Source organism: Rhipicephalus sanguineus, chromosome 1 (assembly GCF_013339695.2).
Source record: "Rhipicephalus sanguineus isolate Rsan-2018 chromosome 1, BIME_Rsan_1.4, whole genome shotgun sequence".
Lineage (NCBI taxonomy): Eukaryota > Metazoa > Arthropoda > Arachnida > Ixodida > Ixodidae > Rhipicephalus > Rhipicephalus sanguineus.
Window position 1 is genome coordinate 175,488,734 of NC_051176.1, and position 27,507 is coordinate 175,516,240.

Sequence of the window (27,507 nt, forward strand, 5' to 3'; positions counted from 1 at the left end):
TCTTGTTCTTCTGCGGGTTACAGCTTGTTACAGCTCGTGTGTGGGTGTGTGCGTGCGAGCGAGCGCTTGCTTGCTTACGACCATGTCGGCCTGTCGCTGACAAAGCGCAACGCTTCTGCCTCGCTTTGTGAGTGCAGTTATGATTGATTGTCGTTTATAAATACATGACAGCATTTTATCACATCTGTAATTGGAAATCTGTCTTTAGAATGACTTGATGCTCTGTTATTTGTTGTAAATCATACCTAGCTTACTTGCTTTTAGATGCGAAGCATCTTATAGCGGAGTTCAAACCGGTGGTGGTGGTGGTGGTGTGCGGCGTGACCACCCTTACTGCGCATACCCTCTCCACTCCCCCTCTCCCCTACCCCTCTCCACTCTTCCTCTGAAACGCGGGCTAGACATGCCGAAATTCTCTCCTGCGCAACGCCGCGATGAGCGCCAGCGCATGTGCGTCCCCTCCCCCTCTCTCTCCTCTCCTACGCTGTAAGGTCCCGTATCGTTGTTAAGATAATGCTCATGCATATGCACGAACAAAAGCACGCCAGCCAGGCAAAAGGCTGCTTGAAGTTATAACCATTAGAAAATCACCTAGTTCGCATAGCCAGGTGTTTTCTGTGGGCACAAATTTCTTGCGACTGATTTTGTTCAGCCTTCCTTCAGCATATATTTTTGTAACCGCGAGGAACGATAAAAAAAGAAAGAAAGAAAAACTTTTTCTGTCCTCCGCGCGGGGAGGCAACAGAAGCCATAGAGACCCGACATACGAGCACCTCACGCTCCAAACATTAAATTCAAACGCGGAATTCCTGCGTGCACTCAATTTCAGGTACATAAACGCTTCTAGTTTGCAACAACAATGCGACAAAGGCGCGTGAAGTACTCTCTACTTGCTAAAATCGCCCCACTCCACGCTTGAAAACACAGTGATCCGTACTTATCGCCGGCACAGCGCTGCCGCCGCTGGACCCTTTGGGTGGGGCGCGAAGGCGGAAAGGTCACGTGTCGCCAACCGATCTATCGCAGTGCGCGGCGACTGGATCAAGACTCTCGCTACTTTTGAAAGATAGAGGGACTTTACTACGCTGCCCCCTCTCGCGCGCCTGTCGACCGCGTTACCCGCTCGCCCTGTGAGAATTAACGGCCAGGCTAGAGGGAAGACACGACGCGCGTAGCGTTCCTCTTCGCGTTCCACGACGCGAGGTCGGTAGCATGCCCAACGAACGCCAACGGAACGCGATCGTGCAAGTGCTCCGGCTTCGCATCGCCTCATGGTCCCCTTTAGCGGGAAATGCTGTAATTTTTCTTGTATGCAGCTTCTTCACTGCTGTTTGTACAGGACATTAGGCCTGAGACCGCGCCAGCTAGTGTGGAAGCCAATGCAGTTTCTTTGACGGGACCTGCAGAGTGCATTCATGCAGAACTTCAATTTATGTTGCTGCCGCGGCAATCAGCTTCACCTTGTGCGGTCACCTTCTGTCGTATTTTGTGCCACATTTGGTTGCGCTTTGATTCTGGCATAACTTCTTGCTTCTGATAAGCACGATTATTTGTGCGCCATACATTAAACGTCATTTATGGAGCACGTGTTCATCATCTGCATGTTCAGATTTATTATTTGTTCAATAGTAAACCGATGTGTTCTATATGAAAATTGGATATATGTACGTGGTGTGCTGAAGTAGTTTTCCCGGCACAGTGAGAACATGGCTGGATGAACAGGTAAGTTAGTGACGTTGATGATTGGTCACCTGCACGATGACTGACATAGGAAATGGGAGAAGAGCTCTTTTGAGTCCCTGTATTATCTAAATTCCAGGGGCGTAGCCAAGGGGGGGTTTGGGGGGTTCAACCCCCCCCCCCCCCGAAATTTTTCAGTTTTGCTTGCGTACATAGGCACGCACACATACAAACGCACGCACGAACATACATAAAGTATGGTTGAACCCCCCCCCCCCCCGAAAAAAATTTCTGGCTACGCCCCTGCTAAATTCCTATGGTAGCCGTACGGTAGCCGTCAGGCTGCCGACCAAACATGCTGCAAAGACAGTTTAGTAGCTTTTTATTTCTAAAGCCATTACAGCAAAATTACGAAAACGTTTAAAAAACGTCTTAGTTTGATCTTGTCGAGACGTTTTTTTAGACAGCTTTAGCGTCTCATTAGCACGGCTATCCTACGGTCGGATAGCCGTCTACGGCTACCGAATGTCTTGACCAACTCATCTATTAGCCCTTTCAACTAGCCGTTCAAGACGTTTTTTAGACGTGAAATAGCTTCTTTTGTGTTTCATGGCGGGGCTCAACTGCTAAGGTCGCGGGATCGAATCCCGGCCGCGACGGCCACATTTCGATGGAGGCAAATTCTGGATGCTCATGTAAACTTTCCGGAGCCCTCCACTACGGCGTCCCTCCTAATCATGTGATTTTGGGACGTATAACATGGCATCTTCTTGCGACCCTTTCTTTAACTATAACACGTCGGAAAACGTGCCTTAATTGTGCGAGAATAGATGTCATTATTACTCGTGACGCCCACTAGCAATTAAAATTTGAAGTGATTTTAGTTCGTCGTGTAGTTGCACAGCTGCGGTGGCACCTCCCAAAACTGCTCTCGATGCGTATACGTTGGTGGCTGCCAGATCTTGCAACCACATTTTGCAGAATGGGCCGAAAGCATCGTCCACCCAACTGCCAGATGCTGATTCAGAGTGCACATTGCTCTCTTGAACCGCCCAACTGCAGAGCAAGACCGATTACTACCCGAGCGCTATACAGGCTACACGTCGTCAGCCTTTCAAGTATTTTCGACATGATTTTTTTTAGCGCAGCTCTTAGGAGCCCGTTCTTGCGTTGAGCGTCGGGAACAAGAAGACGACACACAGAGCGCTACTTCTAACTGATGTTTATTGCAACACAAAAACGCCATATATGTAGTCTCTTCACTCAGAAATATACTGCGCATGTTTGAGAGCTGAGCTATCAGCTTCTCTCTTATTCCTACACTCTCCTCTCTCCCTTTTTTTCTTTTTTTCCGCTAACGATAACAGGCTTTGTTAGCGCGTGCATGGTAACTGGGCGGTACAGAAAGAGCACTTGAATCACACCAAGCATTTCTTTAACAAGTTGAGAACATAAAAACACGGTATTTCTGCAGCCCTAGTTGGGAGCACGGCTCGAAAGAGTTTCGACCGATGTCAGAGGAGGTGGGTACGTCAGATAAAGCGGGTGAATCGAAAAATTGAACAACGGCTTGCTGGTGGTAGCTGTTTATTTCTCGGCAGGACCTTATCTCGGCAGAGACTGCTGCGCCGCGCGGTGCACGAGCCGCTCCCACACAGAAACGACTCCTGCACCGCACGGAAGTGACGTCATGCGTTTTTCCGTTTGGCGCGCCGTTTGAATATGCCATGAATTCGCCGAGTCGGCAAGCGAATATGCCTCCCCATTGGCCTCCCGTCAGCCGGACTGCTACAGCGCTGCTGGTGGTCCTGTCTACAGGCCCTTTGATATTCGATGTTTGATGACCGTCGCAGAATTGGCTCTATTTACTATGGTACACTGTTTTATGAATCAATGCACTTTCTCGGCGAACGCACGAGGACACGCAAAATTCAGATGCAGATGGCTGCATCGGTTCATCCGGCATCCGCGTCCAGAATGTTGATTTGCACGGTTTATCAAGGCTGATGACAGGAAGACTATAGGCCTAGTGCGCTGCAGCTTTGAACCGAACAGGCAGCGCCACCGGACGGCCGCGGCGGAAAACTTGGGATTGTCGTTTGTTGCTCCCGTGCCCGCAGTCACGGTAGAAACGCATGGCTCCTCGCCGAAAGGACGTAAAAACGTCGCAGAACTACGGTAATTTTCCGTACTTCTGCGTGCATGGTTGGCACAACAGCTGTAGGAACACCGTCGGAAGCAATTAGCTTTAAAATTCTGCGGGTTACCTCGGACGAAAATGAAAGACAACTCTAGCGCAGCTGTGCGGGGCTGCGTAAGCAACGCCTCGAATTCCGTCCATAATTTAAGTGTCCCCACTCTCGTGCGTTTTTTTCGCCTTTTATTATTTATTTTAAACGTATACACAAGCATACAATACAAAGAAACAGGAAGATAGCAGGCTGGAAACGGCCACCCAGAGGGGCAATGTGCCTGTCTGCGTCTTCTGCTCTCACGCGTGATTTCTTGCCAGCCAGAGCGGCGAACAAGGGTAGCCGGTGCGGAATCAGACACAAATTTGCCGCGTCCTCTTCGTTGGTAACGAAAACAGTTCGGCATGGCTCAGCACACGTAGAGCACTGAAAAATCAAAAGCTCACCTCCACTCGTACGTCGTAGTCCACGGTTTTCGACTGCACTTTGCATTTCCCAATAATGTCGGAAGATTCCATCGTGCACATCAATTCTTCTTTCAGACCACACACTGACCACTCGCGTGCAACTTCGTACCAAGCGACCAAGAACTCCTTTTGAAACACACGTTATTGCAATTTCAATCCTACGGAAACCGCAGAACAACACACGATCGTCGCTTCTTGTCCTCACGTTCACGCACGGGCTGGCGGCCATGGCTGGCGATGCGCTTTCCTAGCAGACGACAACCAGTGCCGAACTGATGGGCGCTTGCACTTGCAGTCTCACTGTCTGTAAAATGTGTGTGCGCGCTCGCCTGTGTGTGTGCGTGCGTTGTGAGCGTGTTTGTGTGTGTGTGTGTGTGTTGGAGGAGGGGTGGGGGTGGTCTACTGTTCCCCGCGTGGTATCCAAGGGACGCAAAAGAACTTGTTTCCGGCGCAAGCAGCTGTGTTGTCGGCTTTTTCTTTTCTTTTTTTTTTTTTGTTGGTAGAGCTCGCAGTTCGGTTTTCAGCGAACAGAAGGACTGAGAGGGGTCTCTCTCTCTCGAATGGCTTGAGGCAACACCCTAGAGGTGTGTTGCTTGAGGCCAGAAGGGGACGGAGTTTTGTTGAATGCTTACGTTAATAAGGGTCGCTGCATGCTGGTTTTTCGGCTGTAGTTTGAGAGGTTTTTCAGGCAGGAAGAAAAACATAAATAAACATAAGTTAGCACAGCGTATTTACACACGCAGACAGAAAAAAAAAAAAGAACTACGGTGGCAGTTCTTGGAGAACAGCGGCCGCCGCAACCGTAGCCACCGCCTTGAAACATGCAGGCGGGCCCGTAGGCGACAATCCCAACAGTGCGCCGCTAGCCCGATAGAGGGCGAGAGCAGTAGCGCCACCATACCAGCTCACGGCTCGTGCTCGTGGTGATGTACTGTCTCGATGAAAAGAAACGCGAACAGCGTAAAGCGTGGCTTTCGGTATAGTCGAACTTCAACATGCTTTGACTATCGCTGGGCGAATCTGTGCTTTCGGCCGGCGTCACCGTAACACTGTACCGTAGCGCTAGACGTCGTGCATGCGTCGTGCACTTCCTGCGTCTCGCCTCAATATAGGTAAATGAAAACAAGCGTAGAATGGCGCTCAAATTTCGCATTAATGAGTATTGTAATCGTCGGTAATTTTTAGGCATTCCGAACCATAGAGTTTCTCATAATATTCCCGAACTGTTATCAGTTTTATGACAACGCTCGACCATGGCAACCATGGGACCATGGTTCGATAATCGTGATCATGATCGCTATCAGCATCAACTGTTGCGCACGCCGCCGAGCCGCCGACTCCGCCGCATGCGCCTGGTGCCCGCGCTTTTTTCCAAAATGGTCTGTGCTGCTGGTGCATGTGCTTGACTCATCGCTTCGAGCCATTCAAACAGCTGCGGCATATTTTTTTTGTTTGCCTAATTATTGAAGGGGCAAAGATAACTTTGTGGCGAACCTTTAGTGCACTAGAATTCATCATAAAAGTTAACATGGTGTTGTCAGGAGTAATTAAGTGCAGCAGACAACAACTCAATCTGGATGTGACGCTAACATGTGGGCAAGCATTTAGGTAAGTGTTGAATCGCACATATGCGCAAGCCATTACTCTGCATGCCGCCTATGAAGCTGACGAAACAGAGCACTTGCAACAGGAGTTTGTGGATGGTAAGTGATAAGATGTCTATTGCTGAACTTCGACAGCTCGGACCTCCGCTTGAGTTCTTTTGTGGTAAATTTGTTACTGCGATTTCTAAAACTCTCCGTTCACATGTGGTTGGCTGTAGAACAGTCCATCACATGTGAACAGTAGCAGTCGGAATGAAAATGCAGACAAGCTCATCACCTTGAAGAGGCCCTGATTGCTTTCTTTTTACGTGCAGGTGGAAGAAGCATCACTCTGAGTGGATTAGCACTTTTGCGGGCAGGGTATGGTGCCTGAGACAGGACGACGACGGAAACCTCCATTATCGGGTGCTTAATGTCAATAATGGGTTATGCTCACCAAATATTGATAACTCACGCGTAGTACCTCGCAGCAGAAAACGGAAACGCGTGGAGAATCTGCCAAATTCAGAAAATGAAGAGTTCTTGAGAGACTACTTTCAGCTGGAAGTTGACTTGGAAGACCTCTATACTGATTGGTGTAATGTGGACCCTACATTCAAGGCAACTGCCAATTACCTCCCTGGAATCAGAGTGCTGCGACAGGAGCCCTTAGAGGCTTTGATGGCCTTCATTTGCTCATCCAACAACAACATCACTCGGTTAGTCCCAAGTAATTTTTACTTTTCATGCCTTCATAAAAATGCCCCTGGTGCCTGGATGCATTTATCTCTTTTGAGCCTTACTCATGTGCTCATTAGGTTTGCCCCTCCATATTTTTAAGACGTATATATATTTTTTTCATCTACTTAATTTTGAACAACTCAATGACAGCTTTGTATAAGTTTTTTGTCAAAGCATTACGGAAGAAAATTCTGATGGTGGGCCACGATAGCAAGCTTATTTCTGTGTTGTTGTCTTTGTTGAATTGTATGTTAAACCTTAACTTGCACATTTTCATTCAGTGACGTCACTTTCTTTTCTTCACTATATCTTTGTTTCAGCATAAGCTCTATGGTTGAAAAGCTGTGCACCATGTATGGAACTAAGCTTCTTGATGGCAAAGAAGGGTCCTTTTATGCCTTTCCTACGGTATGTAATACCTGCAGACATTTCACAAAAATGTATATATATGCCTTATTATGATATCTAATTGTTAAAATGTGTAGCTAATGTGTGTTCTAGTGCAAGGCAAAAGCTAGGGTTCTTGAAACAAATTAGTCAGCTCCAGTCAAGACTTAAGATTAGAGGCATACAAGTATCTAGGCAGAAACATTCTTAAATGTGCCAGCATCACTGGGAACCCTGGCACAGCTGCTGATGAAAATTAGCTTAAAGGGGCCCTGCAACACTTTTCCAAGTAATCATCGAATTTCTTCATGAAAGGAATTAATTGCCTCAAGAATCAACTGCCGCAAAAAATTTTAGAATCTGTCAAACTGGCTAAACTGTCAAAATCTGCAAAACTGTCAAAATCTGGCTAAACTTAGTAATAGCAGTGCTCATTGGTCAGCTTGCAAACAGAGTGCTGATGAATATGCACAGGCCTTAATAGTCACCAAAGATCGTTTCCTAGGCAACACCTTACCTTCCATGCTAAAGACTAACCCTAAAAAATTTTGGCACGTTAATAATCCTCAAGGTGACGATGTAATAGTACTTAACGATCTTAGCGGTGACGCTGTACCGACCGACCAATGTTCCAACATACTAAATGATGTTTCCTCAAAAAATTTTTCTTTACCCACTCATGCCACTCCCCCCCTTATACAACCATATGACTGCGATGAAATATTTCCTGTCATTATCAGTTATGATGGTGTCGCAAGCAGTATTAAGGCACTAAACCATCCTCAGCACCGGGTAGTGATCAGATAAATGTCAAGTTTCTCCAAAGCACTGTTTGCTATTCATCCATAATCCTAACTAAAATTTTTCAAGTCTCTTAACAGTGTTCTCCCATTTGAGTGGAAAGTTGGGAAGGTAGTTTTAATCCATAAATCAGGTAATAAGCATTCTCCTTTAAACTATAGACCTATTTCGCTCACTAGTATACCCTATAAAATATTATAATACATTCTAGCTTCTCACCTAGCCAACTTTTTAGTCACATTCATTTTTCACACAATCGCAGCATGGATTTTGCAAATCATACTCTTGCGAAACTCAGTAAACGCTATTCGTACATAAACTAAAGACCATTCTTGACAACAGGTCTTTGGTCGACTGTATTTTCCTAGATTTTTCTAAAGCTTTTGACAAGGTGTGCCACATACTGCTCATTTATAAATTATGACTACTTAAACTTGATCCCTGCCTTGTAACCTGGATTGAAAGTTTCCTCACTACCTGCTCTCAATTTGTCTCGGCTAATGGAACTAATTCCAAAGAATGTGCAGTGCATTCTGGAGTACTACAAGGCTCCATCCTTGGTACACTTCTTTTTCTAATTTATAGGCCTGACCACACGTACGCGTTGCAGCATGTCAGTGTGTGACCTTTTCACGCGGCGCCGCGTCAAAAGGTCACGCGCTGACACGCTGCAACCCGTACATGTGGTCAGGCCTTATATTAACAATTTGCCATCTTGTGTCTCCTCATATGTTCATCTGTTTGCCGATGATTGGGTAATTTTTCGTGGAATAACTGGACCTAATGACGTTGCCCTTCTTCAATCTGTCCTTAATGCAGTCCTTAACTGGTGTAATACATGGCTTATGGAATTGATCAGTAAAAAATGTAAATTAATGTGTGTGTCTAGGAAAATCACTAGTTTCCCTGTTTATAACCTAAATAATACACAATTAGACATTGTAACTTCATACATGTACCTTGGAGTTAATATCAGTAACAACCTAACATGGAATACTCGTATCGGCTACGTTGTTTCTAACGCTAATCGCATGCTTGGATATCTTCGTCATAACTTCGCAAAATCGTCTTCATCTGTTAAACTAATGCTGTATAAAACACTTGTTCGTGCTAAACTTGAATATGCTGCATCGGTTTGGGATCTGTAGCATAATAATTTGGTGCATTCACTAGGAATGGTACAAAATAACTGTCCGCTTTATACTTCCTAATTACAATCGAAATCTGAGCATCACACTAACAAAAACTAACCTTAAATTACCTACGCTTGCTTCTCATCGTACAATGCTCCACTTAACCCTTTTTCGCAAGCTTTATCATCATTACTACCTATGTGGTTTGCTAATACTTCCTCCTCATTATGCCTTGCACCGTTTGGATCATGCTCATAAGGTTGGCGTTCCGTCGTGTAAAACTGAATCATTCTGTCAGTAATACATACTGTGCCCATCAAATGATTGGAATTGCCTTCGTGCATCGCTGGTAACAATTTCAGATCATGACGTATTTCTGACTTTATTAACCAATTTTTTGTAAGACCTTCTTGTATTTTGCATCTTAATAGCCATATTTGTATAAGTAACAACATTGCACTGTTACCTGTTGTGTTTTGCATTTTTAATAGTTATTATTGTATATTTAGAAACATTACCCTGTTATTTTTCCTAATATGTGTATTTCTGCTGTAAATTGATGCTATATTGTATCTATCATTAACTATTATTGCATAATCAGAAACATTGTATTGCCTCTTTGTACTTACAATCTTATTTTTAATGTTTTACCACTCCCCTCTGTAATGTCTGTTGACCCTGAGGGTATCATAAATAATAGGTACGAGTAGAATTACAGGGATTTGTCGCATGCTTTAAGCACTTTCGCTCTCCTTTCGCACCAGCGAGTACGCTGAAAGCTGCGGGGGGTGGATGACAGGGAGTCAAGAAGCTACATCCGTTCGTCAGTGCACGTCATGACCTTGAGCACTTTTCCTTCTTTATTTTCTGTCTTCGAATGCGCAGCTTAGTTTCATTGTGATCACAAGTGGGCTCGTCGCGGCGGCCGCGGTAACTATGCCGCCTCTGATGCTCGAATCAGCCAATGGCCATGGACTTTGGGTTTATGGCACAGTCATTTGGGTTTATGGCATCATTTGTCGAGAGAAGAGCAAGCTGTTTCTAGCTGACCTTGCGAATTACAAATTCCAGGTCACGTGCTGCACTATAATGTTTGGCTCACATGTTCTCAGGAGCCTCGACTACCAACCAGCAGCATTTTCCAACCATGTTGAAAAAGTGTTGCGGGGCTCCTTTAACAAAAAAAGTTATGAAAGTTCTCTGCTGTGGGAATCTATGTTAATCGAAGCATTTCACAGGTATCTGGCAAATTAGAATTGTTTGGAGTTCTGTGAAGCATAACCAGGTAGACCAGCATTTTATGTAAGGGGGGAAGTTATGTGTGTGACAAGGCCATGTATGTATGGTCACAGCAGCACGACGACGGTGACTGTGATCTTATAACGGCAAAAGCATGAGTTTTACTTTGCGGTTCAGTGTGTGTTCTTGGCATGCCTATTTTTGGGTTTTCTATAAGTACTAAACAGGCATTACCAAGGGAAGCATGGATTGTGATGTCATCTGCAACGTAGTGTTATACAGTCATATGTATAAATACCTGTGTCTGTGTTAAAGGGACATGAAAGAAAAACAGTGAATCAATTAGACTGATAAATTATTGTATGAAAACTCTACTGCCGTTAATTTCATTATCACAGGTTTTATTAATAGGAGAGAAAATAAGTTTCAACGTTTAATTTCTAAATTTTGTGCCAAAATCCCTGCATGTGAATCTTGGGCTGACGTCACGGATTTCAAAGTTTTTTTTTTTTTTTTTGGCCACGTTGGCTCAACGAAATTTCCTGATACTTAATGCATTAAGTCTGACCCCCTCAGAGAACAATGTACTTGATTTTTACCAATTAAGGACTATGTATGCCCTAGTAGACATCGTCAAAGTGAATGACATCACAGTAAGTTGGTGCAGAACTGCCAGGTGGCATTGCTTTCATGATGCATGTTTTCTCTCCTTTCAAGCTTCTCGCTAGAAGAGTTGTGCTTTTACTATTATGAAAGGGTTATTTACTAATCTGAGAAAAATTGTTTTTCTCTTTAGTGTCCCTTTAAAACGACAATGGCAGGTGTACTTTGGTGAAGAACATTAAGATCTGTTCAACCTGAGCTCATTCTGAAGGTGGTACAACATCGCAGAACAACCACATAACAGTACTAGGTACCATGAAGAAAGGACCAGAGAATGTGGGCCAATCGGGAAAGAGGTGCTGTACTCTCAGACCACCAGCTGCCAAGTGGGAAGAGAAACTGACACATGACTCTTGTGTCAGTTTCTCTTCTGCTGACGCTGTTTGATGGACGCGTCAGCAGCAAGTTTTTATGCTGTGTCCATCCATCATAGAATGTCGACCCGTATACAATGAAGCGATGAATGAATGCAGCCGTGTATCAACCATAGAATGCTTGGAAGCGTTTAAGTAGCACTGTGCGAGCGAGCGTCTGTTTTATATTTGGCGTGTCTCACGGTGTTATGTATTTTCTCTGAAGAAACAACTCGGGAGATTTCAGCACAAAATGAATGCTTGATTCAGAGATTATTTGAGGCAGCTACAAATTAAAGTTAATATTTTACTGATTCAAGCAATAATTAAAAAGTTGTCTAATTAAAGTTAAAGTTAAATAGGTAATACTTAGTAATGAAATAATACAGGTTGTAAGTACATGTGACTACCACTAATATACAACAGGTACAACTTTTTTAAAGCATATGTTTTTTTTTTTAAATCTTGGTCCGCGTTAGCTGGGGCGCCCAGTACACATATGATTACACACAAACCCATCGGGGTGCAGGCACCCCTGTCCTTTTTGAAATAAAATCTGCTATGCCCTTGATATTCACTCGTGAAACTAACCAAAAACCCTACAAGGCACTGATAGTGGTTTGTGAGTTGTTCTAGGAGAAGTATATTTTCAATACACATTACATGTTGTAAAATGAAGCCATGTTGTGGCATGTCCTTATAGGCAGCACAGATGGACCGAGAAGGGGTTGAGGCGGAGCTGAGGGCTGCTGGTTTTGGATACAGAGCAAAATATGTGCATGGCACAGCGAAGGCACTTGCTGCGCGGGATCCTATGTGGTTGCAGTCGCTTAGAGGTGCCCCTTATGCTGAGGCACATCGTCAACTCGTTGAACTTCCTGGTGTTGGTGCAAAGGTACGATTTCTAGAAATTATTTGGCCACGTCTAACAGTCATGCTCTTCGGCTCAGCTCATGACTGCAGCAGTAGCACTATATTACACACTGTAAATGTTGCGAGATTTCTAGAAGAATAATTTTAAAATATAGATTGATCATTCCTTACCTGTGGTGTTCTGTACTACCACCACTGCTGCTAATGGTTAAAGAAGTACCGACACGAATTTTAGAATTTTTTGTAGTGTTGCTTTAAATAAAAACACTTGTGTTGTGAACACCAAAAAGAGTATTGTGGGGCCTCAGAATGCATTGAATATACAGGGTGTTTTATTTGTAGACAATACAGATATTTTATAAAAATCCTGTGATAGTAAGCCTCTTGCCATTTTCGCACGTGAACTCTGTGTCGAGGTGGAAAAACTTTGCCGCAGTTAAAATGACACTGTTGCCACTAATTAACGAAAACTCAACTTTTTTAATTATTGACTTGAGGGCAGGTGTTTATAGTACAAAGTTGTGCGTGCCAATTTATGGCATACCTTTTTTTTTTAAGAAATCACAAAAGTTCGACATAGTTCAAGATAATCAGCGAATTTCAAGGATGAAATCGAAACTTATCATGCCTGGCGCACAAAAAGCGCAGCGGAACACCGGAATGACCCGTGGCAGGGAAGTGATGAAATTTGAATGAAGGCGTGCCAAAGCAGAATCTGGTTAGAAAAATTGGCAAGCATTCTGAAATGCACCAGTAGATAGCTTAATGTTTGCTTGCGATGGGTGGTGCCTATCTTTTTCTTTCTTAAACTATAAAGAGGCGCAAAAAACTATTTTGCCTGTAAGCAATAAGAAGCGCCACAGTGGTCACCCCTGAGTTTTATGCTTCCCAGACAAAGAAAATGTTGATATTGCAGTTTTCTTGTGCACAGTTCGAAAGAAACAGATAAGCACCAAACACTACGCGCAAAAGCAAGGCGATGCGTGGGCACAAGTGAGATGGCTTGCAGCTTTTCACGGAAGCATACAGCTGCAGCGCGCCGTCATTCAAATTTCGTCACTCCCGTGTGACGGGTAGTTCCTGTCTGACGTAGCAGAACGGTGGTGCTTCGTGCGCGCCGGATGCGATCAGTTTCGACTTCGACCTTGAAATTTGGTGATGAATATCTCGAACTACGTGCAACTTTTGTGATTTCTAAGAAATAGGTATGTCATAGATTGGCACACACTACGACTTTGTAATATAAACACCTGCCCTCAGGTCAATAATTAAAAAGTTAATTACAGTGAAACCTCGGTGATACGATCACACCTCATACGAATTTTGGGGTGATACGAATTTTTCGTTGGTCCCGGCCAAGGCCCATTGCACTGCAATATAATGGAATATGGCTGTTGCGAACTGATTTTCACCCAGCGACGTTTGATACGAACGTAGGCTACCGCCCGGGTACGAAGAGGTGCTGTCCGCGCTGTCGCGGAAGACGTGCCAAGCACGTGCAAGCGCGGGAACGCTAGCGTGGGCATACGCGCCGCACCGCCAAATCGTCAAAATCGCGGTGTAAGAAAAACACTTTTCTTACGGTCAGAAAAAAACTTCAGGGACGCGTCACGGCCTCCGACTCTGTGTGCGTGAATCTTTGAGGCTCTTATGTGCCTCCGTGTGCCTTCGCGTTTAGATTACAGAGGACATTAGCGCCATGCTTTTTTTTCTAACGCATAGACCCGGGCTGCTGTTGTTGCACTGTGTTTACACGTGCCTGCCTCGTGCATCAGACATCTTATGAAAGGTGGACGAGGACCAAAAGAAGGCGAGGACGGTCTTGGCGGAGGATTCAGGCGTCACAACGTCAACATGCGCGACTGTTGAGGTTGCACTTGTGCGGGCACGGCCGTAAATCTCCCAAAAAGCATCCCCAACGCCTCCGCGATAACAAAATCATAACACAGGGCCGTGGTTCTGTAATTTTGTGGCCTTGATCCATCGCGTCAAAGCGCTACTGTCGTTACTTTCGCTGCAGCACTCCGGTGTCGTGCAAGAAAGCATACTAAAATTTGGAAGGGGCTACTGCTGTCGCAGGTCACAACGAACCTATTGCATTAATGAAATATACGCGTGTACGGGCCGTATATTTACGAGTGCTGGTATGATTGCGGACATCTAAAAACTTTACTAACAATCATTCAGGGTTCTTCCTGACGTTGCTGCGGCCATGAAAAACAATAAATGAATATGTACGCCAGCTTTCTTTTGTCACACGCTAATTTTTCATGCTTTCTGGTGATACGAATTTCGGATGATAGGAATATTTTTGGTGGTGCTGTGAGATTCGTATCACCGAGGTTTCACTGTAACGAGTTTTGTTAATTTGTGGCAACAGTGTCATTTTAATTGTGGCAAAGTATTTCCGCCTCGATGTGGAGTTCATGAGTGAAAATGGCAGGAGCCTTACTGTCATAGGATTTTTATTAAAAATCTGTATTGTCTTCTAAAACCACTACCTTAAAAAACCACTTTGGGTTTCAGTATCAAAGGGGTGGTTTCACAGTGGCGCCTCAGCACAGTCTGACGTAGGTATAAGTCACGTGGGGACAGCAACTCTGTTGTCTGCTGTCATTTGCATGTGTTTACAACAATTTCGGCTGCATGTAGGACGTAGAGTTTGCAGACCCAGCGGACTGTGTTGACACATTATTATAATGTCCATTGTGATGGGGTTGGCTTGCACATGCTGGGCTACGAAAACTTTAAAATCAAACTAAAATATTTTATACGTGTTTCCTGGCTCCAGTGTGTGAAGGGTTTTAACACTGCATGCCATGAAAACGAAAAATTGCAATTTCGATTTCAAGGAGCACTTAGGTGGGACCCAGAGTGGTTTCATTGTAAACATAGCTGGCTACATGAGCACACAAAACTGTGTTCACGTGAGTACCGCATTGACAACTCTTTTCAACAAAGGCTCCCTGGGTGCTCCTACAATCCCCGCTGAGTTGTTGTAAATATGCGTGACCTCCCAAGAATGCACTGCTGAGGCAACGACTTCAGTCTTTCTACTCCTGTGCAACTCCATAAAGGAGGTGCCCCTTCTTTCCATTAAAAGGTTTGCTAGGAGAGAGCTCTCGCAAGAATCATGACAGCCTACACAAATTCGTGATGCAAGTGGCTCTTGGTTGTTTACGTTAAAACCAAGTGTGTGCTGGCATGTTTTCACAGCTCGTGTTAGTGCAGTTTCCAGCGCATGCCTTGACTCTGTTTTAGATGATGAATTGTTAGTTCTGCCATGTTTCAATTTCTGTTATGAGATTACCTTGTTCGGCAGCCTACATAAATCGGTGCGGTTTCTGATAATAAACAGTTGGAAGTTGGGGCCCGTGTCTGTCAGTTTGTGTCTTCGCTTCATCCCCGTCTTCTTTGTGCCATACCAGTTTTTCCTCAAGTTGGTCTCAATGTGTCGAGGTGGGGCGTTTTGCATGCAGTTGCGCAACACGCACTTTAAAATTGATATTAAATATGTTCTAGGTAATAGTATTAGCCATTAATATTTTGTAGATGCGTGTGTGTCCACACAAATATATCCCACAAGTTATCTCGCCTTCAAAATTTTGTGTCAGTGCTCTTTTAAAGGGCCAGTAAACAACCTCGCAGTCCAAAATTTGTGATGGAGAGATAACTACGTACTTGTACGGTGTGAACATGCCGCCACAAGAATTTTGCAAATAAATGCTATAATAAGGAAGTTACAGGGTGTAGAACAACCCGTTTCGGCTGGTTTTGGTTTCTCGCTCGGCCTTCCCCCCCTCCTCGGCAGCGAAGAGGGCTAGGCGTAGCCCTTTGTCGTGACTGCGCCCACTTCGGCAACGCAACACGACGTCAACTATTACGTCATCGGCGTGCAGCCAGCAACCGAGCAGGGCTTCCTCTGTATCACTCGTGTCAGAGCGGTGCAGTGAGAAAGCGCGGCGCGAGGCACTGGCAAGGTAAACAAATATATGCCATGGCACATGCACCCTTCCCCAGCGGTGAAGTCGCGAGACACCTCTTAAACTCTGAGGCATTTGCTCTGGCGATACCACTTGTCCCAGTAGTTTCGGCACTACCAAAACGGCAGAGGGCACCACAGGAAAATGAAAATGCGGACTGCGAGGCGAAAACTGCATCACTGCAGGGCCAAGGCGCCGTTTCATAGTGCTAAGGACCAATCAATGAAGTCAATACTGTGTAATGTTGCCCATGGGCAAGATTACGTCACTGCACGGGTGAAAAGGACTGGTCAGGCGCAGGAGAGGTGCATGGGAATTGTTTTTCGAAATGGATTCGCGAAATGTGATCGTCCTGGCCTTCTGCACGAATTAGCGAGCTTGTTTGGGAGCTGTAAAAAAAAAAGTTGAAGCCTGTTTACTGGCTCTTTAAGTGGTGCACATCCAAGGGGGTCAACTTTCTGGGAGCTCTCTGTTCACATTTCTGGCCCTGCAAATCAGTGATACTTGATCATCTGAAATTTTGACTCTTAAATGCAAAAGCTTGCATTAGCAGGTTTAGCATAGCATCACTGCCTTACTCAGTGTTACTGATACCAGCTGCTATGACTGTGCATGTGTGGAGTTATTCAAAAAGAGCAAGTTTACTGGGACTGCATAAGAACATGGCACTAGCCAGGCTGTCCAATGTCATCTCAGTTTTCCAATATTACTTGCTTTGTGTCATTACAGCAGAAAATAAATGGTAAAATGAGCCATCACCTAGTCTGACCTCACTCTGAGGACAAATTGTAAATGATGTTTTGTCATTATTGTAAATGTTAGCGTCAGCTTTAGTTTTAACACTGCTAGGCTTAGAGAATTTACTCCAAGGAATGGAAGAGTAATTGATTTCCACCTAGCTGAAAGCATCGCGGCATTTAGCTTTTTATTAACACTGCAACATTGCTGTGCCATGTACTAGGTGGAAATGGTACTTTTCCCTGCCTTGGTGACACCTGTGTAGGCTTAGCAGCATATGAAAGCCATAAACAGATCTCAATAATGACAAAACATTCTATCCTAGTAAACATACTGGAATGTGGTAGACTGCGTATATATAGTCCATCTCACAAGTTGATTGCAGCACTGTGGAGGCAGCAGGTCTAATTAGCCAATAAGAAGAGCGGAAGTATCTCAAGATGTATTCACTTGCACCGCATCATCTTCGTGGCGTGCGCATGCACTCATTGGACGAGCAAAGTGAGCAGACAGCAGCTCCGGAGAAAAAAAATGTGTGCACCATCGAAGTCGATGCCTTCCACCTTAAATTTATCAAGTCATTATGCTCTGTGGCCCGTAAGTTCTAAAGCGATGCTTCTATTTGCTTTATATTTGTGTCCTGAAGCTTGGACAACAATGTATTCGTGACTATTTTGCATTGTTTCCAAGAGCCATCCTCAAATTCTCGGAGATAAGGCTTAGCAAGTGTGTCTGAACAAGCAACCGTGCTCAGTAATAAGGATAAAATATACCCAATGCTTTGTCCTCGGTAGTAGATGACACAAAGCTATAGCCGATTTCACCATTCATTTATTGCTGTCAGGACGGTGAGCAAGTAGGAAGCGCGAGTTCGGGTCGAAGCAGGCAGTTGTGTCTGCATGGGCACTTCCATGTTGCTTCGTCACCACAATCACAGTGGTTACCCATACAATAGTTAAAGGCTGAATGCAAATGTCTTAACTTTGCCAATTATAAGGATATTACATATAGAACTATGTTTTGCTGCAACCAGCTTGTGACGTAGAGTATAGCTGTGGTAGCCTGTATTAGTAATAACTAGAGCTGTGCGAATAGCAAAATTTTGGGTGCGAAGCGAATTCGAATATTGAAGTGTGAGTGCGAATCGAATATTTCTCGAATATTTCTAGAATATTTTTCGAATACTTCGAAGCGAACTTGCAGAAAAAGAGGATTCCTAAGCATATTCTTATGAGATAGCAACATGAAAATGTTTCTTTTCACTAGGTTGATGAAGCACTGGAAGGGTGGTTTTTCATAGTTGTCTTATATCAAGAATGAGGCAATGTAGAGGCCGAATTCTATTTACATACATTATTTGGTGCATCCAAAGTCTTGCCGACAACACTTTACACGTGGTAGGCAAAGATGCCATTTCCTCAGCCTCTCCTGTTTCACCTTCTGTGGAAGCCCAACTGATGTGGCGGACAAGGGTGTGCTCCCTTGAAGTCCAGAGTTCCAAATCTGCCTCGTAGACATCGATGTATAAGAACATCTGTAATTTTGGATGCTAAAAAGCTTCGGCTTCCGATTTTTCGGACTTCCTGCCCAAATTTCAGGTCCAAAACAGCATTAATTGAGCCCCCACCTCTGCCACATCTTTCATCTCCATGTTGGAACTAGCGTTTTCTTGAGTTAGTACATTTGCGACCGTAGCAGAGCGTGAAAGGCAGCTTTGCCGCAATACCGGGTTGTGACGAGGTGAAGCATATTGAAAAATCTAGGGACCATTTCCAATCGGACGTTGACTGTGTCTTGGCAAAGTTCGACCGTAACGGAGCTTGAAAGGCAGCTTTGCCACAATACCGGGGTGTGATGAGGTGAAGCATATTGAAAATCTGGGGACCACTTTCAATCGGACGTTGACTGTCTCTTGGCAAAGTTCGACCTTAACGGAGCTTGAAAGGCAGCTTTGCCGCAATACTGGAGTGTGATGAGGTGAAGCATATTGAAAATCTGAAGGGGTCACTTTCAATCGGACGTTGACTGTATTTGTTTTTGGGAAGTTCGAATAGTTAAATTCCATTGCGAATCGAATAGCAAAGACTATTCGAAAAATATTCGAAATTTCGAATATTCGCACACCCCTAGTTATAACACTAACATGTAACATGATGCTAAAACTTTGACGTGTGGATAGGCTGCCACGTACCAATGATGAAAGTTGAAAATGTGTTACTGGCAGTGTCTTTGTTTGCATTCATTTTTGTGAACTGACGCAGTAATAAGTTCCATTCTTTCACTGTGGCTCTATTCTTTAATTGTTCATTATGTGTTCATGTGTGCCAGGTGGCTGACTGTGTATGCCTGATGGCTCTGGACAAGACTGAGGCAGTGCCAATTGATGTGCATGTCTGGCGCATGGCTACTCGTCACTACCTCCCCCACCTTAGGTCCCTGAAGAATCTTTCAGCAGCTGCCTATAAAGAAATTGGCAAGTGTGGTTTGCATTTCACTGATTGTGGGATATATATTTATTAATTTGCTGGTGAGTGACATGTTGACAAAGAAAGGGTCTTGGAAAATTTCTTGTGCGATGTTTTCGCTGCATTCCTACAATATGTTTGTCCATGCTAGCATATTGAAAGCATTCAGACGACAAATATTTTTACTTGCAGAATCACTGCGTTTCATCAGATACCTTGTCATGCAGTGCTGTTATGTTTGAATTGTGTTATTCTAGGATTATATTGTGCTATATAATTACCACTTTAGTTATTTTTTAAGGTATTTAGCTGAGCATGAAATAACAGGCCTAGTAATAAATCTCTTTAAAATGTTCTGTTACCTTTTTCAGGTGACCACTTCAGGAAACGCTTTGGCCCCTATGCTGGCTGGGCACAGTCTGTGAGTGGTAATCTATGTCATTCGTAAGTTTTTCTGCATTTGTAATAACAAAATGGCTTAATGTACAGGTGCTGTTCACCTCTGATTTGAAGAAACATACGAAGTCCAGTCCATCAGAATCTGGAAACCTAGAAGAGGGTGCCACTTAATACAGCAGACAAGGTTATTTTCTTCCATGGTGTCATCCACCCTGGGAATGTGCTAAGGTAATCCTCCATTCTTGATAGTGTCCACAGTCCTCCGCTCATCAATAAAGGCAGTATTCACTTCAGATATTATTACTCTTTTCTGTAATCAGCACTAAATCTGAAACTTGTACAAGCTTTATAGCATAACTTAGTAAGAACATCTTGAGTGGGGGCAGAGGGGGGAAGGAAGGAAGCCTCAAGACTACTGCATTCCTAGTATAAAAGTAAACAAACTTTCGGAGCTGATGATACATAATTGATACATTATAAATAATGAGTCACTATTTTAAAAGAAATCTGGTAATTTTAAGGTAATAAGTTTAGTGGGCTCATCTTCATAGGGAAGTTGAAGTCGGCTTTTTATAAAAGCTGTATCATCTTTTGGATGTATAGACTAGTATTACATGTAGATCAGCAAATCAGGTGACAGAGAAATTTTGGAAGCTTCAGAGAGGAGAAATCTTGAGGAATCTTGTCAGTATGCTTTTTGTGGTGTTATCAGAAAACAGTGTTTGTTTCTGATCGAGTTCTGCCATGCACGTGCAGTACGCATGTACAGTTGAAAAAATCTTTTCGTAGTGCAGACGCTGAATTTTATCTTCTGTTTATTCTTCTCGGGCAGTATTCATGCTGCCAAGTTGAGGAATAAACTTCAATTGTTGGAGCAGCTTTTGTCTCGGTGTGTTTTTTTTTTTTTTTTTTTTTTGTGTTGTCATCTCTGGCACCGTTTTGCAGCCATGTTGAGCCAACTAGCCCCACAATACGTGTTGACCAACAAGAATGTTGCTGCAAGCAATATACTGTTTTGAAAAACATTTCAGTTGTTTCAGGGTTCCTTTAAACTCCATGTGATGGCACTGTAGATTGTGCATCGGCTTCTGTGCCAGCCTGGCTTGCAGCTCTGCAGAATGTAGCTTGCTAAGCTGTGCACAACCAAGATTGTACTTCTGCATAATGCACATTTTACGCTTTGTATTCTTAGTACAACATATCACCATCCTCCTACACTCCACTTCCTCCTTGATGAAATCTTGCTGATGTTTTTTACAGGAAAACAAAGATGGGGATGAAGGAGGGACACCTGTTGAAAATAAATATTTTATTCCAAGCATGTGAACGACCTTTCTTTCCCTCTCTCGTAGACAATCTTCAAAAAGCAAGCAGAAATCTAATTTTTAATAACAATGTACTGGGCTCTGTAGTCAGATGAACCCTTGGAATGGCAATAACTGTTCAGTCAGTTCCTCCTGTGATCCTGCTATCATGATTATGACAGCTGGCAGAAAGTGTACCTTCTTTTCCTGAAGAAGTTTCAATGTCCTTGCTGTGACAATGCAGTCATTGATCATATTGGTATGATTAAAAGGTGTTCATTAGAGACTGTTTATAGCCTGAAATCCTGTGGCATTTCTCAGCAGTCCATTAGGTTTGCTGTGGTGAGAAGTGTCAAAAATTGGGCAGTAAAAACTAAGATCACACTACCATCTCGAGGTGTCACAAAAGGTTATAGGGCGCAGTGGGAAGTATAATTTATTTGGTTTATGGCATCATTTATCTAAAGAAATAAAAAATGGGAGCGGAGGTTGTTCATGACTGGTGAACACGCACATGTATTTTAATCGGAGTAAGCAAAGTTCACATCGACAGTTAGTGTTATGTAGTTGCTAAACCGCGTATTGTGATTTATGCTCACACTGTACAACTCGTATCTGCCTTAGGGGTTATAAAATCTTGTAAAACTGTGTCCTGTTTGCTCGCTGAACCACATTTATTTCACTAGCATGCATGCGAGCTGAACCGACAAAGATGCTGTTGTACTTGGTAGATCTAGCACACTACCTTGATGTGTAAAGAGGAGTCTTCATTGCACCAAGAGATATTGTCCCAAAAATAAATATATAACACTGAACCATATGGATATTTACCGGGGAATCGAAATTCCTTCATTTAGATTAAGACTTTTGTAAAATAGAGTTTATTTAGATCGAGCTTTAACTGTATTAGCTACCCCCGTTTCATCCGCTTTGTTGTCTTCCTGTCCTTTAACGTTGCAGCCATCATTTTTCATTCAATTGCACACTGCACAGTCCTGTGTAGTGCTGAATTTCTCAATTTTCTCCATTATCCTTCCAAGTTTCTGCCCAACATGTAGTACCGGCAGAATACAATAATTGTATACTTTTTGCTTCAAGAACAGCGGTAAGCCACCGGTCATGATTTCAAAATGCCTGCCCTACGCTCTCCAGCCCACTCTTTTTCAGTGAATTTACCCTTCATGAGTAGGCTCTCCTGTCAGTAGTTGATTTAAACAAACATACTTTGCAGATTTTAGGGGTTGGTTACCAATTCTATATTCTTGTTCGCTTAATGTGATAGTGATCATTACCTTTGTCTTCTGCATATATATCTTCAACCCTACCCTAACACTTTCCCTGCCGAGGTCTCAATCACTTGTTACTAGTGTGGGCGGTATTGCTGAAGAGCACATGTCATCTACAAACCGAAAGTTTAGATATTGTTCGTTAACCTTTATTCCTAGTTCTTCCCAGTCTAGTTTGAATACTTCTAAGCAAGCAGTGAAAAGCAGGGTTGCCAAGTCTAAAAGACAAAAAATAGCCCAGAAATGGGGAAAAGTAGCCAACATGAGCCAAGGGCAGTATAAGCAGCCATGCACATGTGAAAACAACTATGATGTTTTTATTTAAATGACTAAATGGAAGAGCCTTTTGGTGGGAATCTAAGTAAGTCCGGAAAGAAACCTTCAAAATCATAATTGCCGAGATTAACTTATGTATTGTTGACTTGCAGCTTGACAAAGTTTTTTGCGCTGGTGCAGAAGTAAAACTACACTCTCTTCACATGTATTGCATAGCTTTCCTTAAAACGACTAGAAGTGCCACCCTTGTGGCAGCAATAAAAATTAGTAATGCACGAATGTGTTCAAAATCACAGTTCCTGGGATTCACGCATAAATTGTAGTCGCTTTCACAATTGTTTTTCACCAGATGAAGTCCGAGCAGTTAACCCCATTAAAGCTATATTAACACAGGGCTTGCCTGACGATACCGCCTCTATGTCAGTCTTACGTAGAAATAGAAACTATTGAACATGCTGTATCGTGTCATCGATAATCATGACTCAGAAAAAACTTTTCACTATTCTGCTTTCGAAGATAGGGTTAAACTTCAGAAATCAAACCCAATTCTGGTGCTTCTGTGCTGGGATATTGCTGCAGGGATGCCTTTGATGCGGTGTGTAATTGTTAGCATTCTAATCTATATTTTACAACGAAAGCTGTTATGACATCACAGCAACAGCTGATTTTGGTGGCGTAGTTGTCCGTACCTGCTATAGCACGAAATAAGAAAAAAAAAGAACTAAAGGAGAAAAAAAAATATCGAGGATCACATGGGATTTTAACCCAAGTCCTCTGCGTGTGGCAGTCGAGTTCTTTTTTCTTTCTTTATTTCCGAAGTTGCACCCGTGCTTGAAACTCATTGACAAAAAGACCCTATACAGGCGTCATCTCAGACAAGGAATCACGTTAACAGATGTAATATAGCGTGTTAGAAGAGTTAAATAAAAACCAGGCATCACAGAATGCGAATTACATAACAAGTGGGTGGTTTAAAGCTTCCCACCCATTGCATAGGGCTCGGCCATATTTCTTCATCTTCATCACTCACAGCATCAACAAAGTGCACACAATTCTTTACAGATGTGTAGCGGGTGCCTTGCTTCCCCACATAATGACGAATAATGACATGGTGGGCGCTTCCCTACTTCACAAAAATATTATGATTTATGGCGTAGTGGTTACCCAGCAAGTGTACTTGTATTACAGTAGACTCGATAATTCAAACTTGAGGGGACCTCAGGATTTTATTTGAATTATCATAAGTTCTCACAAATATGACTCAGGGCAACACACCAACTAACACTGTGATGTTTATTGTTTCTCAGTGCCGCAGCAAGATCATAGACTGCTCTGCATGATTGCGAGTAAAATTTTTAGACATCAGCGATAATACTGGTAGTACTTGTTATTATACAAGGTACACACGGGTGTGTAATTAAGGGATGAAATGTGTTGCATCCCACAACAGTTGCTAGCCCCTTCTAATTCTTGGGACACTTTCTCGCATGGCATACTGCAGAGAAAGTGACTTTAAAGGGATCATGAAGCACCCCTTGGGCTTGTTGAAAAACACATCCTGCGGAAAGCTGACACGGCTATGAATTGCTCAGCCAAATATTGCAGTCGTACGTGCCGCGTAAAGGCTACAAGCGGAACGCGAAGTTGCTGTTTTCTCAGGCGCCCTCTTTTCAAACAGAGGCCGGTTCTCACTCTCGTCGGTGGGCGGGGCGTCTGCCTGTTGACGTCACGATCTGCCTGTTCACGTCGCAAAAGACATAGCATCCTCATTGGCCGATAAGTGACATAAATCGAGAGCGGCGTTCGGATCAGATGCATTTCTTGCCACGGGGTGCCGCCAGTTGCCGGCGCCACACTCCTCAGTACACAGTAGGCGCTCTCGCGCACGTGAATCACAGTGGGAGAGCGATAGCGTTTCATGATGCGCGCTGACATAACTTCTTTCCCCTGTGCCATCCCTCCCTGTGTAGCTTCCAGTGCGCTCGTCGGCACGAGAAAAGAGAGAAAGCGCTGAGAGTGTGCGCCAAACCACCGTAACTCCACTCATTCTTGACGGATTCGAGAAATTTTTGCGGCAATCGATTCGGGAGGCTGTAAACTCTGATACGGAGGTCATTAGATCATTACTTGGAAAAGTGGTTCATGACCCCTTTAAGAAACGTTTGGCGTGCGATAGATCAAAGCCAGACCGTACAGCTTTCTTTTCCCTCAGTCAGCACGAGATTATTGGTGCGCAAGGTTCAGCTAGTTTGGCTGTTTTGTAGGCAGGCAGTCAGCTTTATTTGCACCTATTAGTAACAGAAAAACATGAATGTTCAGCTAGAAGCAACAAAGGCAGCACATATTTCCAGACATGGACAAGCAAAAAGTTCGAATTAACCAAATTTGTGCAATGAGGCAGTTTGGATTAAGCAGCTTTAAAATACGTTAAAAACATAATGGGCCAACCAAAAATTTAAGATTTGTTTGAATTAACCGAAAGTTTGAATTATCGAGAGTCTACTGTAGTTGCCCCAAGAGAGTTTACAACGGGCTCTAGAAAGGCCGCTCTTCCAGCTTTCGCTGTGACTGTGTTGCATGTTCCGCGCTAGCCTGGCGTCTTTTTTACAAATATATTCGTAAAGTAACAAATGAAAAGTATTATAATATAGTATATTTATTGTAAATTGGTCTGGTCCAGTTAATGCGGCTGTCTGGTCTACTTGAGCAATTGCACAATAATTGTTTTTGTCTTTTATACATATATTCTCTTTTATTTTCATTTGTCTTATAAATCATTGTGCATTGTTCCAATTATTATCTAAATGTTCGGATGATGAAGTCTTGGCAAATCCCCCAGAATGGGTATGTGACATATTGATGAAGAAACCAGCAAGCAAACTTATTCCCCAGTAGCAGTCTGTACCTAATTCTAAACAATGATAATTCGTCGGATATCCGATTTCTAATGTTGGTGAATGCAGAACATTATGGATGCGGAGCGCTTTCAATTGTCCTGTTCACTTCAAATTACAGTTGAAATTCGCATTCAGCAATAGCCTTGTCTGTGAAATGAGGCCCCATGCTAGTTTTTCCCTCCAGAATCCTAGCCACGTATCCACTTTCATGTAATGCAACAGCCCAATTCGATTTTGGGAGCTCGAATCGAGCCTTGACCGCCATGTTTTGACAATGCATACTCGAACGCCAGTGGCTGCGACATCACAAGATATTGATAATTTGGTTCAAATAGAGGTATCATTAAAGTAACCAAAAAGTAGCCAAGTTGTTTTTTTCGGCCACCACCGACCTAAAAAAGTTGCCATACCTTTTTGCCGAATCGCAGTTTTGCCATACCTGGCAACCCTGGTGAAAAGCATTGGAGATACTGAATCTCCTCTTGTGACCCCTTTCCTGATCATTCTTCTTTCCCTTTTCTTGTGGAGAAAAAGGTAGCTTTGTGCACTAGCTTACTCTTCTCCTCCTCCATTGAGGTTGGGAGGAGTGAGCAAGGCATACTTAAACCGCTGCTAACAGGGGCGTAGCCCTCCCCCTGAAAATTTTCAATTTTGCTTGCATATATATACGCACACAGACAAACGCATGCACAAACATACATAAAGTATGGTTGAACCCCCCCCCCGATATAAATTTCTGGCTATGCCCCTGGCTGCTAAGGAAGTGACGAGGGTAGCGATGCAGGCTTGTTGGTCTGTCATGGTTCTTGGATGTGGGCGCGAAAAGACAAGGACGAAGGGAAGAAGGACACACGGCTAAGGAAGGCAGTTGCCACCCAGACAAAGACAAGTCCTCTTGTCAGAACACTGGCTCCAGCAACATTCCCTGTTCAATGAATTCTCAACAATCGTACACATTACAGAAGAAAGTAACCAATTACAATTACTTTAGTAAAAAATGAATTTTATTACAGTTGCCAATTACTGTCACATGAAAATAACCAATGAATTACTAATAAGTAACCGATTACTTCTATGTTACTTTCATTACAATTTTATGTGCCAAGCATTTATTTGCCTACTCGCACCAGAAAAGGCGTTTATGACATTATTTTGCCTCAAATAGAACGGGCCACACTTGGGAAAAATCCCATAAATTTCGTAGTGCCACGCACAGTACCTGGGACTTTGCACCGAAGAGCAGAGTCTCTTAAAGGGACCCTGAAACGGTTTTTGAAATTTTGTCAGCGTTTAGGCTACAGGAAATCATTCACACCACAAATTAAGCGATGCACCGTGTACCAAGACAGCTATATATACACACACACACACACACACACACACACACACACACACACACACACACACACACACACACACACATGCCCTCCTCACCATTGCCCTGCCCCCTCAACTCATTGAACACCCAGCTATCGCTGGCAATGGCAGCGGACTCTATGGGTTGAGCTCCGTCGAGTGCACCTGGCAACGCCCTGTTGGGCAACAGAGACAAAGCGCGCGGAGTGGTTGAGGTATGCTCCGCCAGGTGCTGCCACACTACCAGCCATTCTTATTTAATTCTCCTGTACAGCAACAATTTGCAAAGGCATGCGGACAAACAAAAAGTATTTGAGAACAATCACTGATAAGATGGCAATGTGGTTGTGTCTTCAGGGGTGAAGTTACAGCCGCAGATGCGTGGATCCTGGCATTGATCAGATAGCGAAAGCATGACGCTCACTGCAGTGACAAGCTGAAGGGACTTCGCTCACCAGATGCCTTACAAGCCTTACACAATGTCACAGCTTTACAAGTCGCCAATCGCTAGATTTGCAGCACAAAACTCAGCTAGGCCAATTCATGATGTCCGAGAAAAGAAAGCTCGAGATAATGTTTGTCGCACAGCTCAAGTCAATACGGAGCACGTTGAAACAGAGGCAGACGACCCTTGCTATCCACCGGAGGTTCAGTGACATACACTGGACATATCCAATCAGGTTATCACCAT

General features: G+C 43.7%; 1 protein-coding gene across 2 annotated transcripts; it reads left to right on the forward strand.

Moving 5' to 3' along the window:
* The first annotated feature begins 5,681 nt into the window (after window positions 1–5,681).
* LOC119402698 (N-glycosylase/DNA lyase) lies at window positions 5,682–21,020 on the forward strand. 2 transcript variants are annotated; one of them, XM_037669806.2, is made up of 8 exons: window positions 5,684–5,947; window positions 6,258–6,641; window positions 6,984–7,071; window positions 11,943–12,134; window positions 19,162–19,306; window positions 19,670–19,719; window positions 19,788–19,925; window positions 20,958–21,020. In XM_037669806.2, the coding sequence occupies exons 1-7, from the start codon at window positions 5,736–5,738 to the stop codon at window positions 19,866–19,868; spliced, it is 1,152 nt and encodes a 383-aa protein (XP_037525734.1). In that variant the 5' UTR covers window positions 5,684–5,735; the 3' UTR covers window positions 19,869–19,925; window positions 20,958–21,020. The 2 variants fall into 2 exon arrangements, with proteins under 2 accessions (XP_037525737.1, XP_037525734.1); XM_037669809.2 differs by lacking the exon at window positions 11,943–12,134 and having other exon boundaries at window positions 5,682–5,947.
* Window positions 21,021–27,507: the final 6,487 nt, after the last annotated feature.